At 45.9% G+C, this 19,916-nt stretch overlaps 1 protein-coding gene across 4 annotated transcripts in view; it reads right to left on the reverse strand.

Moving 5' to 3' along the window:
* EVC2 (EvC ciliary complex subunit 2) overlaps nt 1–19,916 on the reverse strand; it is a 130,886-nt gene that overhangs the window by 21,922 nt on the left and 89,048 nt on the right. For all 4 annotated transcript variants that reach the window (XM_070613279.1, XM_070613281.1, XM_070613282.1 and 1 more), the window contains one exon: nt 2,852–3,079. In XM_070613279.1, coding sequence (XP_070469380.1) covers nt 2,852–3,079 — 228 coding nt within the window. The remainder of the gene's footprint in view (nt 1–2,851; nt 3,080–19,916) is intronic.

A 19,916-nucleotide genomic window follows, 5' to 3' on the forward strand; every position in this document is an offset into this window, starting at 1 on the left:
ACTTTCTGCAGGTTCATTGGTTGTCGGTTCCCCTAATTTTTTATATGATTAATTGTGAGCCTTTCTTCTTTTCTAATATAAGTTGAGGCCATAAATTTCCCTCTAAAACCTGCTTTAGCTGAATCCTGCAAATTTTGATATGTCATATTTATTTTTCTGTTCTATGTACTTATAAATTTCCATTATGATTTCTTTGACCCATGAATTATTCAGAAGTATGTTTTTAAACTTCCCAAATATGGACTTTTGGTAATAATCTTTTTAAAAACTGATTTGAATTTAATTGCCCCTTTTCAAACAGTCAGTCAAAATTAGTTTTTAACTGTTCCAATGTGTGCTGAAGAAGAATAAATATTTGTCCACACTTGGCTGTGAGATTCTGTAGATGTGTGTGAAAAACAGGTTGTTAAACGTGTTATTCAGTTCATCTATATCTTTCCTTGCGTTTCATTTGATCAACCACAGAAACAGATGTGCTGAAATTTCCCACTACAATGATAGATTTCTCAGTTTCTCCTTGTTCTTTTTTCTTTTTGCTTTTTTTGAGTATTACAATATAGTCATGCACCGCATAATGAAGTTTCCACCAACGGTAGGCTGCCTAGATGACAGGGGTCCCATAAGATTAGTACCACAGCCTAGGTGTGCAGTAGGCACTGCCATCTAGTTTTCGTGTAAGTACACGCTGTGATGTTTGTACAATGACAAAATCGCTTAAGGATGCCTTTTTCAGAACGTGTCCCTGTCACTAAGTGACATATGATTATATATGTCATAGAATCACTTTGCTCTCTGAGTGAATGAAATTTTTAAATCATTTTGTTATCTTTAACTTCTTTAACAATTTCCTAAGTCATTATTTTACATTCTATACTGATAATTCAGACTATCTAAAGTCTTTGGGGATTCTAATCCATCGTTTTTTGTTTCTCTTGTATATAGGTCATCCTGTCTTGCTTCTTTATGTGTTCAGTGACTTTTTAAACTTTAACTGAGAACTCATCTTCGGCTGAACTTAATCTGCGGGAATCCTAAAGTGCCTGGATTGAGAATATGTTTCCCTGGAAAGGATTTGTCTTTGCTTCAGTCATACACCAGGGCAGTCAACCAACCTCAACCTTTTTTTTTTTTTTGAGGAAGATTAGCCCTAAGCTAACATCTGCCGCCAATCCTCCTCTTTTTGCTGAGGAAGACTGGCCCTGAGCTAACATCCATGCTCGTCTTCCTCTACTTTATATGTGGGATGCCTACCACAGCATGGCTTGCCAAGTGGTGCCATGTCTGCACCCAGGATCTGAACTGGCGATCCCCAAGCCCCTGAAGCAGAATGTGTGAACTTAACCGATGCGTCACCGGGCCAGCCCCCAACCTCAACCATTTTAATTTAACTTGTCACCTTGGAGGTTTCCTGATTCCTCCCTCACACCAGTGGAAGCCTTTGGTTACAGATTGGCAGGGGAGACTCCCCCACCCCCACCCCGCCTGGAGCAGGGCTACAGCACAGCTTTCCCTGGTGGCTCCTGTGGGCAGCAGGTGGCTTTCTCCTCTGACCCCTCCCTGGGTGTTCTGCCTCCTCAGGACATCCCACAGCCCCATCTCCTATTTCCTCCAAATTTATCTCCAAATCCCCAGCCCCTGGGCCTGCTGTCCTCTCCTCTGTGAGCTCAGCTTCCTCTGCATCTCCTTGGCTCTTGGGGAGTTTCCATATTCTCTCCTGAGCTCAAAAAGCATTAAAAAAATACTTATTTTTATTTACCCAGCATCGGGGTGTTTTGAGCTGGAATACCAACAACGCTTCCACTTCCTTTCTATCCCTAAAAACAGTTCTCACAGTGCAGGGCGCATAATGTTTGCGGAAAAATAGTTTCGGACTCTTCAGAGTCCAATGTTATTTATTACTTTCTAAAAGAAATGATGGCAACCCCCATTGGCAAGATCAACTGGGACAGTCATGGACATGACGGAGTGGATAAAAGTCCGAACAGACTGATTTCTGGCTCCTGTCATCTGTCAGCCACATGGACTTCACAAAGATACTGACCTGCCACCTGCCTGATTCTCAATGTCTTCACCTGAGAATCGAGCATGATAACAGGACCTACTCCACAGCATGGCTCAATAATTAATTGATATAATGTACAACAAAGAGCAAAACTGGAAAGCAGCATAAAATGGCAACTTATTAATCATGCTTAAACGATTAATAATAATCATGCTTAAACGATCATCTTAAGACACATGATTAAGTAAAGAATTATTAATGCCTAAATGAGTGTATGTCCAGGCAAAGCTTGCCAGTGCTTGCCTGCCACATACGTGGCACCCAAGAAATGTGAGTTTCCTTTCCTCACTATAAGTAATGTATGAAATACTAAAATCCACACATAAAGGACCTAAAAGCAGTCCTCAAAACGGTTACTTCCATAGCTTTTGTTTATGAATATGCCTCTTGAACTTAAAAAAAAATGCAGCATGGAGGAATAATGGTAAATACTAGAATTATAAAAATAAAAAATAATCTGTTATGTCATTGCATCCAAAGTACCATTAAGTGAAAGCTACACTGTTATTTTTCATAGCGCTACGAAAGAAACAACACTGCTGTCGACTATAAGAGGCATCCCGGTTTCAGAGATGTTAAAAATGTTAGAATTCACAAGGTTTGCTTCCTAGAGGCAATGAAATAGGGCAGCCTTGGGTTGGAGGGTGCAGTGTGCTCCCGTGTACGGTACCTCACTGAAGCCTACGGCACAGACAGGACAGTGAAATGGAGGCACGGAGGCAGCACCAGAAAGAACCAATGGCTGTCGATGCCTGCTCATCCTCCTCCCTTCCCCAGGCCTGCACTCACCGGGCTGTGCGACTCCAGGATCTGTGCGCAGGCTGCCTTTGTCAGGGTCTCCGACGCGCTCAGCTCCTCCAGAAGCAGGTCCTGGATGCTCAGGAGGGCGGTGTATGCCCACAGGGTCTTGGCCATCCTGGCCGCCTTCTGGAACTGCAGGGAGACGAGGGACTCTGCAAAGCGACCCTCCTGGGCCTCCAGCTGCTGCACTCTCTCCCGCAGCAATTCTCCTCGGACCTGGGGAGGGGCCGAGCCAGAGACCAGAGAGCTGTGAGTGGAGGGCAGGTCAGAGAGAGAGAGCAGGCAGCCTACACAAGGCAGCCAGTCATTAATTCGGGACTCTGGGGCGCATCTCAAATATTTACAAGGAAGCAGTGCTGGAACCTGCAGTGCACAATTTAAGACCACAAGGGCGTCTCTGCTTTTAAAGACTCTCCGGGGCTTTCGGAGTCCAGCTGCTCATTCCGCATGTACCCCTCCGGAAGGTAAATTGAACTGTGTTGCTGTCCAGCACAAAATCCTTGAAAGGCTCCCCAACCTAGAGGACGAGAGTTCCAACCTCCTCACAGGCCCTGAGGCCCTTCCCCACCTGCTCCCAGCTAAGGTCTGTTCTTCTTTCTGCAGCCCCCCACACACCTGGACCTCCACCGTTCCTGATCGCTCACAGCCCCACACACCACGCCCTTTGTGTCTACCATCCGAGCTCTTTGCTGTGACTGGCATGCCCTGCAGCCTCGTCCTCCTGAAATCTCCCACTCGTCCGCTGGGTCTCTGGTTCCCAACTCCCCGCCTTGAAGCATCCTCGCTCTGCACCTGTTGTCACGCTCTTCTCTGTGTTTCTTTCATTCCATGCCCTTCTCCCATGCTGGCACTCACCACATCGTCCACCCCACAAGGACAGAGCTCGTCTGGGGGCAGGCCCAGCACCCTGGGGCTCAGCGGATTCTAGACAACTGAATCCACTCACTCCACTCATTCGCTCCACTAAGCAGTTCATTTTGGCATCTCTCTATATTTTTCCTCCACTACCACTACCTCTCATACTTGCTCTAGAAAAACTGCTACAGTGAACAACGCAGTCTAATGCTTCTCAGACCTCACCGCCTGAGCCCCTAAAGGCAGCTCCCTGTAAATGTGCACCCCTCTCCCCTGCACAGGGAGCCAAAGTACAAAGCAAAAAGTAGCCTGCACAAGCATAATACCCCCTTGAAGTACTTCATTTTACCTGTAAAAGCCCATGGAATTTGATTCACAATAGCCCAAAGGAAAAGCAACCCCAGTGTCCACCAACAGAGGAATGGATGTATCCACACAATGGGATATTATTCAGCTTTAAAAAGGAAAGAAATTCTGATGCACACTACAGCACGGATGACACTATGCTAAGTGAAATGAGCCAGTCACAAGAGGCCAAATCCCGGCTGATTCCACTTACATGAGGGACCTCGCGTAATCAAATTCAGAGACGGAAAAACAGAAAGGTGGGGGCCAGGAGCTGGGAGGGGCAAAGGGGGAGTTTCTGTTTAATGGGCACAGAGTTTCAGTTTGGGGAGATGAAAAAGTTCTGGAGATGGATGGTGGGGATGGTTGCACAACTATGTGAATGTGCTTAATGCCACTGAACTGGACATGTAAAAATGGTTAAAATGGTAAATTCCATGCCACATACACTTTACCACAATATAAAAATTTGAAAAAGTTTGTGGAATTTTGTTTTCTGACATGTAACCTATTTTTTTTTTTTTAGGAAGATTAGCCCTTGAGCTAACATCCGCTGCCAATCCTCCTTTTTGCTGAGGAAGACCGGCCCTGAGCTAACATCCGTGCCCATCTTCCTCTCCTTTATATGTGGGACGCCTGCCACAGCATGGCTTGACAAGAGGTGCCATGTCCGCACCCGGGATCCGAACCTGCGAAGCCCAGGCCACTGAAGCAGAACATGCAAACTTAACCGCTGCGCCACCGGGCTAGTCCCTATGTAACCTATTTCTAATATTCATATGTTTATATTCAGAAGTGTTGAAGTAGTCGGCATAAGGAAAAGTCTTTACTTGAAGGTTGGCAGAGCTCATGGCCCGGGCTCCTCCCACGGCTGCACAACCTTCCTGTGCCCGTCCCCGTGTCCCTCAGGGAATGCAAGTCCTGGTTTGAAAAGCTCAGATTTCATCTCAATGATCTGTCCTTCAGGAAAACCTCTGATGTAGGGAAAAGGAAAAAGTGCCCCAAAGAAGCACATAGCCCACTTGCGGTAGCTGTTGGCTGGGGAAGAAAATTCTGGCTGGAGGACCTGCAAAAGCTTCTTGGGAAGGTGGTACCTAAAACAGGCCTCGCAGGCTGAGGAAGGACCACAAATGGAACGTGGTTCTGCAAAGACGTACGCTGCCGGCGCAGGCATCTGTGACTCACAGGGAAGCCCACAGACGTCAGAGGCCAGAGGCAACCATGCACAGCACTGTAGTACAGAAACACAGCTCCTCTGGGAGAAGGCGGTTCATGTCCACGCTTGAAAGGGAACAAGACGTCCTGTTCTCAAAAGGCTGCTAGTACACCCCAATCTTTCCCCAGCTTGGAGAACCAGGTGACAGGCACCTGCCCACGGACTGGTTTCCATGGAAACTGCAGATCCTGGGCCTGGGCCTCCCGGATGGGCTTTCTGTAAGGGCCAGCAGCTGGACTCAGCTTGCATAGACACGGCTCATACAGGTGGTCCAACATCCTCGCAAGGCTGGACATGCCGTGAGAATGGGACCCCAAGAGCTGTGTCTGATTACGTCTACGTGGGAAGGCTCGGAAGCTGTCTCTACACTTCTTTACAGATCTCAGTCTTCCCGCAAACTCCCTTTCCCAGGGTCACTTTTTCACAGTAAGTTCACAAATGGAAAATATATTTACACCTTTGTTTATTAATACAAAAAAATTTAGTGAGCATCAAATATGTATAAGTATCAAATATAGTATAAAGGAATGTGTGATGCACCTAGAGGATGGGGAGGGGAGAGAAGAGGCAGAGATGACTCAGACACGGATGTAACCTGAACGGGCTCATAACCGAGGACGGTGGAGGCGCAGGTGGAGGCCCGCGCTCCGGAGCCAGACGCCCCGGGTGTGGGATCCACCCTGCAGCTTACTAGCTGCTGAGCTGGGGCAAGTCCACTAAGCCTTCGAGGCCCACATTTCCTCATCTGCAAAATGGCAAGAATAACACCTCCCAACACATAGGATAAAACAAAAAGCTTTACTGAGGTACAATTACTGTGCAATAACCTGCACATATTTAAAGTCTATAATTTGCTAAGTGTCTAAGTGTTGACATGTTTACACACCCATGCAACCAAAGACCGAAATTGGGATGGTGAATGCGATCAGGATAGCGAGCTCACCCATCACCCCCCAAAGTCTCTCACGTCCTGTGTATCCCACCCTCACACCCTCCAGCCACAGCTGACCTGCTGTCTGCCACTATAGATTAGTTTGCATTTTCTAGATTTTTCTATAAATGGAATCACAGTACGTACTGTTTCTGTCTGGCTGTTTTCACTCAGCATAACCATTTTAAGGCGCATCCTCTCCTACCATCTCCTTCTGAGGTGAGTATTTCTGATGTTTCCATTTCATCCCCTCCGCGGTCCATTAGCTAATACTCTGTGTTGTCATCTGAGCAGTGGTTTAGGGCGTACATTACACATCTTGCACTTCTCACAGTCTCCCTTCGAGTGATATTATCCCGCGTCACATGGAATATAAGAATCTTACAGCAGCCTTCCATTCGTCCCTTCCTGGTCTTTGGGCTATTTTTGTCATACATTTTAATTATACACGTATAAACCTCGCATTAGTTAATTATTTCTGTTGAAACAGTCATTTAAGAAAGGTTTTGCATTGAGGTGAAATTCATACAACATAAAATTAATTATTTTAAAGTCAACAGCTAGGGCCGGCCCTGAGGCCAACTGGTTAAGTTCACGCGCTCTGCTTCAGCAGCCCAGGGTTTCGCCGGTTCGGATCCTGGGTGCAGACATGGCACCGCTCGTCAGGCCATGTTGAGGCAGCATCCCACATGCCACAGCTAGAAGGACCCACAACTAAAAAACTATATACAACTATGTACTGGGGGGATTTGGGGAGAAAAAGCAATTAAAATCAAAAAAAGAAGAAGATTGGCAACTGTTGTTAGCTGAGGTGCCAATCTTTATGAAGAAAAAAAAATGTCAACAGCTGAGTGGCATTCAGTACATCCACGGTGTTGTGTAGCCATCACCTCTATCTAGTTCCAAAATATTTTCATCAGCCCAAAAGAAAACCCCATAAGCATTAAGGGCTTACCCCCGTCTCCCCTCCCCCAGCCCCTGGCAACCACCGATCTCCTTTCTGTTTCTCCTCTTTTAGGTGTTCTGGACATTTCACATAAACGGAATCATAGAATGTGTGAGCTGTTGTGTCTGGCTTCTCATAATGTTTTTGAGGTTTGTCTCCATTGTAACACGCATTAGAATATCATTCATTTTCACAGCTGAATAATATTCCATTGTACGTACAATTAATTTCGAAAGAGATTTAAAAATAAGAGGAGAATCTTAGATATTTATCCATGTAGTTCCCATTTCCAGTGCTCATTTCTTTGTGGGGTTCCAGATTTCCATCTGGGATGGAATTCCTGCCCAAAGGGGTTCTTAAACCTATCTTACAGTATGAGTCTCCTGGTGGTGAAATCGTTCAGCCTCTGTATGTCTGAAAAAGTCTCTTTCATCTTCATGCTTGAAAGATATTTTGTCTAGTTGTAAATTCTGGGTGACGGTTTACCCCCCAATGCATTAAGGACATTGCTCCATTGTCTTCTCGCTTACAGTGTTTGCAATGAGAAATCTTCTAGAAGCTGCTCCTTTGTAGGCAATAGATCTTTTTCCTCCGGTTGCTGTTAAGATTTTCTCTTTATCACTGGTTTGGACCAATGTGACTATGGTGCAGTTTTCTCCACATTTCCTACATCTGGGATTCGTTGAGCTTCTTGAATCTGTGGGTTGATAGCTTTCATCAAATCTGGGAAATTTTCAGCCATTATTTCTTATCCCGTTTTTCCGTTCTCCTCTTTATCTCTCCTCAACTTCAGCAGATCCAATCCCCCACATCCTAGGCGACCTGAAGCTGTCCCACACCTCACGGATGCTGTTCATTTCTTCCCTCTGTTTTCATGTTAGATCATTTATATTACTGTGTCTTCAAGTTACCTGATCTTTTTCCTGCAATCTTTATTCTGCTGTTAATCCTATGCAATATACATCATATATCATATATATGTGTGTGTGAAAACTACGGAGTTTTCTTCTCTAGAAATTTGATCTGGGTCTTTTGATATCTTCCATAGCTCTGTTTAACTTGTTTTCAACATATGACACACAGTTCTGACAGTTTGAATGCTATTCTCTGCTGGTCCCAATGTCTGTGTCAGTTCTGGGTTGGTTCCCAGTCCCGGCTTTTCTCTTCCTTAGGAGCCACATTTTCCTGCTTTGTTGCACGCTTGGTAACTTTTAATTAGATGAGGGACATCGTGAACTTTCCCTTGTTGGCCCTGGATATTTTCGTATTTCTATATGGAATACAAAATTCTTACGCTCTGTCCTGGGACGCAGGCAAGTTACTTGGAATCAGTTTTGTCTTTCCTGGTCTGGTTTTTAAGATTTTTTAGGTAGGACCAGAGCAGAGTTTAGCTAAGGGCTAATAACTCTCACTAAGGAGGCAAGATCTTTGGGAGGAGTATATCCATCACCTCGCGAGTGACGAGGTTTCCTAGCCCGGCTGGAGGGAACCCTCACTGTCCCCGCCCTGTGGGGGCACTGGGCTCTCTTCTCTCTGCACCTTTGGGGCCGTCCTTTTGCTGGCTTGGAGTACTTTCCTCAAACGTGTGGGCCGAGCAGTTCTCAGCTGAATACTCACGGGGTTCCAGTGGGTATCTCGGGAGCTCTTTCTCCTGCCTAGTCTAGCTGCCCTGCTTCCCTGAATCCTTAGCTTTGTCTCCTCCACTCGAGGAGTCTGCCAGGGTGGGCCTGGGCCTCCCCCCACGCACAGCCTGCGAACCCTTCAGGGTAGTAGCATCGTAGGGCTCAACTCTCTGGTTTCCCATGTCTCAGAGATCACTTTTGACTGTTGTCCAGTGTCTTGAAAACCATTATTTCATAAACTTTGTTCAATTTTTTCTTTCGTTTTAGGTGAGGGGTAATTCAACTCTTTTTTTTTTTTAAAGAGCTGACAAGTTTTTTTTTTTTAAAGATTTTATTTTTTTCCTTTTTCTCCCCAAAGCCCCCCAGTACATAGTTGTATATTCTTCGTTGTGGGTCCTTCTAGTTGTGGCATGTGGGATGCTGCCTCAGCGTGGTTTGATGTCCGCGCCCAGGATTTGAACCAACGAAACACTGGGCCGCCTGCAGCGGAGTGCGCGAACTTAACCACTCGGCCACGGGGCCATCCCCTAATTCAACCCTTTTTATTCTGTCTTGTCCAGAAGCAGAAATCTCTCATATTTTGATTATTAAATAATCTGCTGCTTTTAATTGCCTAGAACAGTGCCTGACACACTGGAGTGTTTAATAAACATTAGCTGTTGTTGTCATGGTTGGTATTAATCTTATTATTGCAGGTATAATATGGTTGGTGCCATAAGGAAGGTCCACATATAGTGCTACGGGGGAGCTTAGAGGATGGAGGAGGTAGAGGGGTCAGGGGAGGTGGTGAAGACATTGGCATTTGAACTGGATGTTGGAAGATCCAGGCATTCAGAAACAAAGAGCAGCACAATCAAAGGCACTGAGGCAGGAGTGTATGGGGTCCCCATGGGGTGAGGAAGAAGGTGAATTAGACCAAAGTTGAAAGGAAAAGTGGAAGATGAAGCCATAGAGGCTGGACAGAAACCACATTACAGAGGCCCTGACTGCCAGAGAGAAGAGGGAAGACCTTCTCCTGAGGCAAAGGAAGGGGAAAACAGGAGGCAATGAGGAAAAACACGAGGGCCGGGCAGGTGAGCAAGAAATGGATGAGAGGTCCCCTTATTGCACATCTGCCATGAGCTCAGATCTTCCTGTTCCCTCCATGTGCTCTCAATCTTCCCCACTGGTGGATGGGTGGTGGCCCAAGCATCCTGTAAGGCCTGGTTCCCTGCAGAGATGCAGGGCAGATGAGCTGTCCATGAGGATATCTCAAGTTTTACTGATGCAAATTCATAACTAAAATGTGGGGCAAACGTAAAGCCTTTTGTATGTGCTGTAAGAACAATGTGGACAGTGAGATCAAGAAAAGAAAGATTCTCCAAAATCCTTTTTTCTTCTTCGGAAAGCTTGTTAATTCCAGCACCATAAGAATGTGCCTCCAGAGAGGGTTTCATCCTGGTCTGAAAGCACTCCTGGGAAAGGAGACAGATTTGCATTTCTATGAAGAATTAATGGCAGGCTTCATTAAATACTCAAGCTCTCTAAAGTAATAAAAATTCATTTGCAAAACAATATGCTGCTAACTACTCTTATTTTAAACGGGAAGTTCAAACATCTTCCTTCCTTCCTTCCCTGACAGCACACGGATTTCAAAGGAGCAGATTCTTCTATACTGTAATGTCCTTTAAACACAAAATGAAATCACCCCTGTCAATCAGCAGGGAATTACTGGGATTCTAAGGAGTTGAAGGCATCACACCCCTCCTCCTTATCCAGGTTTGGAAACAAATGCAACTAGATGCAGGGGTGAGCCACACAGACGCCAAACATCAGCTTTAATATTGATGGAAACCAGATCGGAGAATGTGGCTCAGACGTGTGTCCAAATGAACACACACGCCCCCAAACAGCAGGCCTGCCCCCCAAGCTCATCACATCGTGGAAAGAGAATGGGAACTTGCTACGGGAGGGAGCTGGGCTGAGCAAGCCCAGTCCCTTCTTTAATTCCGCCAATCACAGAACAGCCTCCCTGGAGAAAAGTGGGCAAGGATGGAGAGAGGCCAGGATGTCACTAGCAAAGTCCCCCTGCATGGAAGGAATGGGGTCAGAGAGGGGTCACAACAAGACTCTCTCATCCAAATGCTGGGAGAAGACTGATAACACACCATTTAAACATGAGTGTGCACTTGTATCCTAGTGGCTGGTCCTTGCACAAAGCAGGTCAGTCTAACACACGCTTTGCTGGGTACATTCAAAATGCCCAGAGGGACTAAGAAGATGGAAAGTGTTTAAGACTTTCTCCTCATCTCGCATCAGGAGGGGAGTGGACTCAGTAAAGACGTGTTGGGTTAATATTTGTTAAATGAAATACCACCTTGCTAAATAAACATGATCAGTGCTTAGATTTAGAGATGGAAAAATTGATTCCTATGCCTGGAAAGACAATGCCAGCCACCCCGTCATCTGGATAACCAAAGCGCAAAAATCTCAAACAAACTAAGGGGACTGCCTTAAACCAGCCAGCATAGTTTTGTTTGTTTTGTTTATGGTTGATCTGTTATTGCTCACATACAAGCTTACCACTTAACTAGCTGTGTGACCTGGACAAGTTGCTTAACTTCTCTGAGTCTCAGTTTTGTCCATGAAAATAACACAATAAAACAATAGGAGACAATGTCTAGTACCATCTCTGGTACCTAATGAGCACCTAATAAATGGTAGCTGCCATTATTATCACAACTATTATTACTTCTATTATCATCATTATAATTAGTTAAATAGAGTCTCCTTTAGGTTGCAGGAAGAAGAGAAAAATAATAATTTGTAATATTGGGGATTTTCTTTCCTCCTTTAAAAAAGTTTCTTCATTTCTAATTATAAAATACATGCACGATGTAGAAAAATATTAACAATGGATATTCCTGGTGAAAGACAGTAGATTTATAACAAGCATCTATTGTTCTCTTTAAGGCAGAAGGGAAAGATGGGGAAAATAAGAGAGGAAATACTAGCCACAAATTTTAAAAGCTGGAGAGATGACTGGGTGGTAAAGGACTCCCCAGATCCCAAAAGATTAAGCCAGCAATGGTGTAGGCAAAGAAGCACATGATTTAAACCGTAAAGTCCCCCCAAATCTCAGAAAACGCCGGCCCCAGACAGACCTAGAAGTTGGAGGTCAAAGTTGAAGGTAAACAGGAGGAAAGGTTGAGCATCTCACTTAGAAACAAGTCCCCAGAACTCCGCCCACCCGGTTCTGCCCAGCAGACGCTGCTCCTCCCTCAGCCCAGCAGGTCCCTGGAGACGTGTTCTCCGGAAGAGTCTGTGAACTTGGACAAACTGAGCCCACCGAAGCTGGGGGCTCCACACAGAAAACAGAGAGCTCAGGAGAAACTTTACACACTGACTACTGAAGTCTCACCGCTCTTCCCACGTTCGGCTCCTGAAACGTCGGCAGCCAGGCCTTTCCCATGTGGCCAGGAGACTGGTCTTCTCTGGGGACTCTGACCAGCCTTCAAGGGAGACCTAAAGATACCGACATGGGGTTCCCCAAGGGAATGGTCCAGCTCAGTCACACTGGAGTGAAGGTCACAATCTACAGGCACCATCTTCGGCTCAGAGCCTCCAAGGAGCTTGTAGGTACTCCAGTCTTAAATATGAGCAGTCCACCAACGGTGACCACACACCTGGGAAAGCCTCTCAAGAACAGAGGTAACTGTCAAGATGCAGGAATTTGTTTTAAAAGAACTTTAAAAAATATAACTGTTCTCAGAGGGATACAAAAAGTTATAGAAGCCTTAAAACAACAAAAGAATGTTATTTCTCTAAGAAGAGACCATTAGGAGAGGAAAAAAACCTCTGGAAGAATCAGAATTAAAAACTTGAACAGAAGACTCAATGAAAAGTTTGGAAGATAAAACTTAGGATATTCCCCAGGAAGTAAAGTAAAAGAACAAAGAAAAAGAAAATAGTAAAAAAGAAAAAGCACAAGAGGTCCAACATCTGAATAATTAGAGACCTAGAAAGACAGACCAGAGAAAAGGGGAGTTAACTATCAAAATCACTCAAGAAAATTTCCCAGAATTCCAAGATTTGTCAAACAATGTGTCAAGTATGTGGGCAGAACAGAAATATTTTCAGTCTTGAAAAATTTCAAAATATTAAACTTTTCCCATGCTCTTTCCTAGGAAACAAACATGGGAAGAGTTTCATTAAAATAAGGGACACATGGGGCCAGCCCCATGGCTGAGTGGTTAAGTTCGCACGCTCTGCTTCAGGTGGCCCAGGGTTTCGTCAGTTCAAGTCCTGGGCGCGGACATGGCACCGTTCATCGAGGCACGCTGAGGTGGCGTCCCACATACCACAACCAGAAGGACCCACAACTAAGAATATACAACTATGTACCCGGGGGCTTTGGGGAGAAAAAGCGAAAAAATAAAATCTTAAAAAAATAAATAAATAAGGGACACATTAGGAAAGAGAGGAGAGAAGGAAATTCAGAGCATGACCCCAAGATGGCAGGTGTGCATAAGAAATAAAGGGCAGCGTCGAGATTGAAGAACACCAGAGTCACAGAGACAGACGTCCTCAAGAAGATGGAATTAATGAGACACGTCTTGTGTGATGGGCCCAATAGGCTATTTAGTCAACTGTCAAGAAGTGGACTGAATTAGTGATGAGCACATAGGAAAGCAACCAAAAAACAAAAACCAAAGGACAATATTAACTCCAGGAAAAACAAAAAGTGATACAGGAAAGAAAAATGAATCTCAGTTTTTATGTGGCTCAGACATGAATAACAGTTAAGTAACCACAGTAAAAGAAATCTTAAATATGGATCTAACTATATCGGGGGTGGGGGAGGACAGGACGGGCTCATGTGTGTTGCAGGTTGAAAGAAGAAAGATGGTTAAATCCTTTCTCCCATAAACAAAAGTGAACAGATAATGCCTATGAGCAGAGAAAATGAGAAATAGCAAGACAGGCATGTTACTTAGAGATATGGAGGTAAAAACCAAAAGATTAAGCTAAAAAATTAAAAGTCGTTACGCCTGAGGATTTGAACATGTGTGGGGATGTGGTTGCAGGGAGCTGTTCTTTTCTGAGCGCAAACCTTGTAGAATTATCTGACTCTTTCAAAGAATATATACATAAATTCAATAAAAATGAAAAGCAGGGGCTGGCCCAGTGGCGCGGCAGCCTGGGGTTCGCTGGTTCAGATCCCAGGTGTGGACATGGCAGCGCTTGGCAAGCCATGCTGTGGTAGGTGTCCCACATATAAAGTAGAGGAAGATGGGCACGGATGTTAGCTCAGGGCCAGGCTTCCTCAGCATAAAGCGGAGGATTGCAGTAGTTAGCTCAGTGCTAATCTTCCTCAAAAAAAAAAAAAAAAAGAAAGAAAAGTAAATTTTTAAATGGACATGTAGAAAAAATTTACTACATTCAAACCCTCCAAAGATAACCATGGTAACTCTTCCATATGAGACGGGGGAAGTAGAATAGATTAGAAAGGGAAGCTGCATTCTGATTGTGAGGTCTTGAAGGCCATGCCCAAGAGTCTGGGTTCTGTTTGGGGGCAGTGGGAAGCAATGAAAAGTCCCCCGGAGCGGTGCTTCAGGGAGATGAGTGTGACACAGTCTGCCTCAAGGGGTAACATGGCAGCAAGAGTTGACATGCAGAGGAAGATGTGGAGGCCTTCCCAGGCTTTGTGGATGGACGGATTTTCCCTCCCCTTCCTAAAATGCATTCCCTTTCAATGCGCCTTCTTTTCTAAGCTTTATAAGGACCTGTGCCATCAGTGTTCTCTCTTGTCAGGCCCTCTAAAAATGAGCATGTTATTCTCATGCTTAAACCCTAGTCCCTTCTGAAATGACAGGAGAGTGAGGAGCTGTTCCTGACAGAAGCGCCAGCCACCTCTGCATAATTGCCGAAGCAGCGGCAGAAACACAATACACGGTCGATGGCAGTGCGGGAGTTCCGCTCCTGAGTGAAAGGATGGCTAACGAAGTGTGCATGCATGGCACATCATGAAACCTGGCAACAGTGAACGAATAACGGATGGGTGAGAGGACAGGTAGGAGACACGAGACCCAAATGAAGGGCAACATCATTAAAATAATACCAGAAATAACGGGAGAGCAGGAAATATGGTCATGTCTTTTTCATTTATATTTAAATATTCCTAAAGAATATTTATGAGAAATTTATATATACTCTGTGCAAAAACAGCAGGAGAACACACCAAAGATTAGGTGAAATGTTCCCTTCATTTCTGGATCCATCAAACATCTGTGAATAGAACACAAGGAGGGGCATCGGGAGACCTGTGCTTTAGGCTCTGCTCTGCCACCTACCAGCTCTGTGACTTTGGACAAGCTGCTCAAGCTTTCTGAGTCTCAGCGTTCTCATCTGTGAACTGCACAGTAAGAGCTGTTCCACCTGCCTCCCTACAGAGGTGGGTAGGATACATGCAGAGGTTCCAAGAGTGCCTGAGACATCAAACACTGAAAAGAACCTAAATGTTCATTAATTGAGGGGTGGTTAAATCATGTAACGTTCACACACATCATGAAATACTACGCTGCCATAAAAAGCGATGAGGAAACTCTTACGTATCAATATGGAAAATCTTCAAGTTTCAGTATTAAGTAAAAGCAAAGATGATAGGTAGATAGATAGACAGATAGACAGAGGTAGGTAAACTGGTATAGATGATGGCACATGGAGGGATGGATGGATAGATTGATATGGGTAGGTAAATCATATTGATAGATATAGGTAGACCATTGATAGCTAGATAGAGGTAGGTAAGATAGATGGATGGATAGATAGATAGATGATAGATGTAGACAGATAGATCTATTACTAATAGTTGGAGAGTAAAAATGAGCTACACAATTTGTGCTGTGTACCCACTCTGCTTTACGGATTGGCCTAGGCATCGAGGCAGGAGAAAAAAAGACACATTCTCTGTTCTGGTCAAGCATTCAACAAGTAAGACCTTGGCCAGGGGCCATTTTAAGGGCAGCCTTCTCATCTTTCAGCTCCAATAAACTGCCCCAAGGTGGTGATAGCCTCCCGGAGGTCAAGGAAGGCACCCAAATGTCCCTTCACCAATGGGGCACTCACTTCCGAGAAGCCCTCTTTGGTTGCCCTCCTGGAGAGGGCAGAGGGACTGACATGACTGACCGTTGCATAGGGTGACTTTGACCATCTACCAAGCCCACACTGGAACCTTATTCTTGCTGAGGTGGCTGGCCCCAGGGCCCTTCAGTTCACAGCGATCAATCACTTCTCCATAGGGCCTGGGACTGCCACCTTAGCTCCCATCTCAAGCTTACAAGCAGAAGGAAAAGAACAGGTCAGACCAAGACCAGGCCTGCATCCTCTGGGGCCAACGAGCGCAGAGGTCAGGAGAGAAGTTCTCAATACAGAACTAGAAATGAATGTACCCCCCCAAATATTCTCTACAAGGTGCCCAAATCTTGTCAATTCTGCCTCAGCAGGCCTGAGCTCCTCAGGGCAGCCCTCCAGGCCTCTCATGGCCTGGCTCCTCCCTGCCTCCTGGAGCTCCCTTCTCCATCCCTAACAACAGACTCAGCCTGTTAGAGGACAAATGAAATATCTTTCAAAATGGACCTAGCATAAAGCCACAGGGTAAGCCTCAATAAAATCCCAAAGAATCATCATCACATACACTTTGTTCTCTAACAAAAATATAATAAAACTAGACACCAATAACAAAACAATAGGGGTTTTTTTTCCCCCCCAAAGAAAAGGATAGGTTAGAATTAAAAATCAACAACAAAAGGGTAGGTTAAAAATTTCCACTTCTGGCCATGATGGAGTAACAAGGAGCAGATCTGCTCTCTCACCAGATTTACTCTCCCACAACTAGAAAACCAGGAAAGTATACGATGCAACAGTTTTCAGACACTGGACAAAAGGCAGCGCAGGACTGGGATTCCTGAGAGACAGGAGAGAGACAAGGTGGGCCCCACGGCTGCCCCAGCTTATGGCTGGGATGCAGTTCCCAGGATGCAATGTTGTGGGGTGGGGTGGAGGGCGCATGGGGAGCTGGCAGCCTCACTAGGTTAAGAAAACAAAATCAGAGTTTGGGAGGCCACCGTGTCTAGAATTTGTGGGGTAGAGTCCCAGAGAGATGGGAGCTGCACAAACAGAGAGAGAGAGAGCTCCTGAGATCTGCCTGGGTGTCCTCAAGTCTTTGGCTGAGTACTGTGCATACTTGAAAAAAATAGCTATGTGAGGCCAGGGAAAGAACCACCAGAAAAGAACAGGCAGAGCCGTTGCTGGAGCTCACACGGAGCTGGGAAGAGTTAGCATTCCCACTAGCTAGAGTGGAAAGGCCCCATAGCACACGAGGCCCCAGGCCCCAGAAGGGTAAGCCTCAGCCGTGGGGATGAATTAGCCCTCCACTAAAGGCAGCTCTTGATCTAACCTAACAAAGCTTAAAAGCAAGTCTTGAAAGGATAAAACTAATCCCAAATAACTTTACATGCTGGAACCCCAACACTATTAAAGAAAACACAACCAGTACCCAAGATGTAACATTCACAATGCCAAGCATCTGATAAAAAATTACAATACATGCAAAGAAGCAGGAAAATATGATCCACAACCCGGAGAAGAACCAATCAGTAACAAGGAGAGAGATGATGGAGCAAGCAGACAAGGACACTGAAACAGTGATGAGAAAAAGGAATGAGGAATAAGGATTCCTGGGGCACGGAGTGATTAAGTAACTTGCTCAAGGTCACGCAGCTAGAAAGTGGCTGAACTAGGACTTGGACCCAGCAGTCTGGCTCTAGAGACAGAACAAGAGAGTCTAGAAAGACTTATAAAAATTAGTAACATTTCTTTACACCAATATCAAATACGTAAAAAATAGAATTTAAGATAGGTTATCATTCACGACTGCAATCAAATCTAACATGTATGTGGGAACCACCACAAAGAATACACAAGACCTTATGTGTAAGGTGCCCATGTGACTTACCACCTGAGATGAGAGTGACAGGGAGAGCCAGTGGGAAGGGACATGGGGCCAAAGGGGAGACTGGGACTGTCCCAAGCAAATCAAGATATACGGTCACCCTACGTATGGAAACAACTGTAGATTCTATTACACATCCTAAAAGAAGATCCAAATAAAATAAGAAACAGTCCATCTTTTTGGAGGGGAAGACAATTCTCAAATTAACCTGTAAGTTTAATGCAATCACAACAGAAACTTACTTAGGGCCTTGATTCACTTATTCTAAAATGTATACGCTCTCCAAAGTCTTCCAGGGTTAAAACTGTGCATCTGTGAGTTTGCAATGAGCCCGTCAGAAGGACTGGGCGTCCCTGGCTGAGAATCCCATTTCTGGTCACAGGTGCACGCCAGCCTCTCAGGACAGCTGCCTGTGACCAGAGCTGACAGTTCACCCCATTAACCCATCAGCTGTGCAGAAACGTGGGCAGGCAGGAAGCTCACTTTTGTCTCTGTCTGTCTGGCTGTCTCTCTTTTCCTCCCTGAATCCCTCATACCACCCTTTCTGAATTAGTCACAGAACCATTCACTCAGGTGGAGCGTGGATGACTCCGCTGGATTTTCCATCTGAAAGTGGGATGTGAGCTTCGAAAGGGCTGATGTGCACACTGGCTGCTCCTCTGAAGCTCAGACGATCTCAAGAGCAGACACCTAGAACAGTGCTGCACAAAACGCTCCCTCCAGGAGGAAGCGGAAGGAGAAGAGGGAAAGGAAGGGTGAGAGGCCAAGAAGAAGACAGAAGTGGAAGAAAGGGAGGGGACGTGGGGAAGAAGACCAGAGAGTCACCTAGGGAGGCCGGAGCCGTCTGATTGTCACAGCTGGCTGTCATCACAATGCTGTGACAGAAAGGGCACAGGGAAGGAGGCAGACACGCCTTGTTTGACCCCCAGCTCTACCGCTCACTGACAGCGTGACCTTGGGCAATTCTCCCAACGTCTCCGGATGGAAGAGTCCAGAAGAGTATCAGCCTGGAGGTGAGGGTTGGGGGGACACCTGACATGGGTCCTGGTAAAGAAAGGGGGCACTGAGCAGGTGCTTCCAGCAGGCTCTGCAGCCCCAGCTGTGCAGCCCAAGTCCCTGTGGGTCACCACACTGTCAACCAGGCTGGGGCTCTGCAGTGGGTCTCTGGGCAGTGGTCAGCAAAGCCCAGCCCACCTCGACAGCTGCAGGAGTTTTGAGGGACTTCCCCATCCTGACACAGGATCACACAGCTCTCAGCGGCTAGACGCACACTGAGGGCTGTCACTTCTCTCTGCAATTACCCTGCGAATGAAATATCGGAACAACCGCCGCTCCGACGCTGAGAGATGCGATGGATCAATTCCGGGAGGAACATCAAAGCCGTTAACTCGGGAGTGCCTATGCTATTGGCACTTGCCACCACGAAACAGCCAATTTTGAAGACGGCCTGTCATGAAAAGGTCACAGCTGACAAATGCCTCTCATCTGCCTTTCTCCAGGTTACGGCGCACAGGGAGCTGCTCCACTGTTGGAAAAAAGTAGCATTGTGGCCCGCTCTAAAGTTAAAAAGCGCCTTCCTGCCCATTTGCTCCTCACAAAGACCCTGTGACTAGTGGCTCATGATTGTCATAATCTTCATTTTACATATGTGGGAGCCAAGGCGTGTTTGTCCCACATGGCACACCTGTGGGAAATAAGCACGTTTCGTGGGAACACTCTCCCGTCAATTGCGGTCAGGGCATTCGGTCCAGAGGCAGCGCAGCGATGAAGAACAGACAGAGCTTTAGGTTCAAGCGCTGTGTCTGCCCCGCTGTGCTGCATGGACCTGGGTGAACTCGCTAACCTCTCTGAGACTCAGTTTTCCCACCTGCAAAGTAGGGATATTGATCGTTCCAACTTCTTAGAGAGGCTGGGAGGGTTAAAGCACATAATGGAGTGAATGAGAGACAGGCTAACGTGGTGGCAAAAAGATGGGGTCTGAAGCCAGAGGCTGGGATGCGGCCCAGGAGTTACGGCACCTCTCTGTGCCTCAGATTCCTCACTTCCAGTACAGGGATCATGGCGGCTCCTTTTATGGGATTCGTGATGTCATTAAAGGAATGAACACATGTGGAGAACTTAGCTCCCAAGTCACATCAGTTCTTAT

This window comes from Equus przewalskii, chromosome 3 (genome assembly GCF_037783145.1).
Source record: "Equus przewalskii isolate Varuska chromosome 3, EquPr2, whole genome shotgun sequence".
NCBI lineage: Eukaryota > Metazoa > Chordata > Mammalia > Perissodactyla > Equidae > Equus > Equus przewalskii.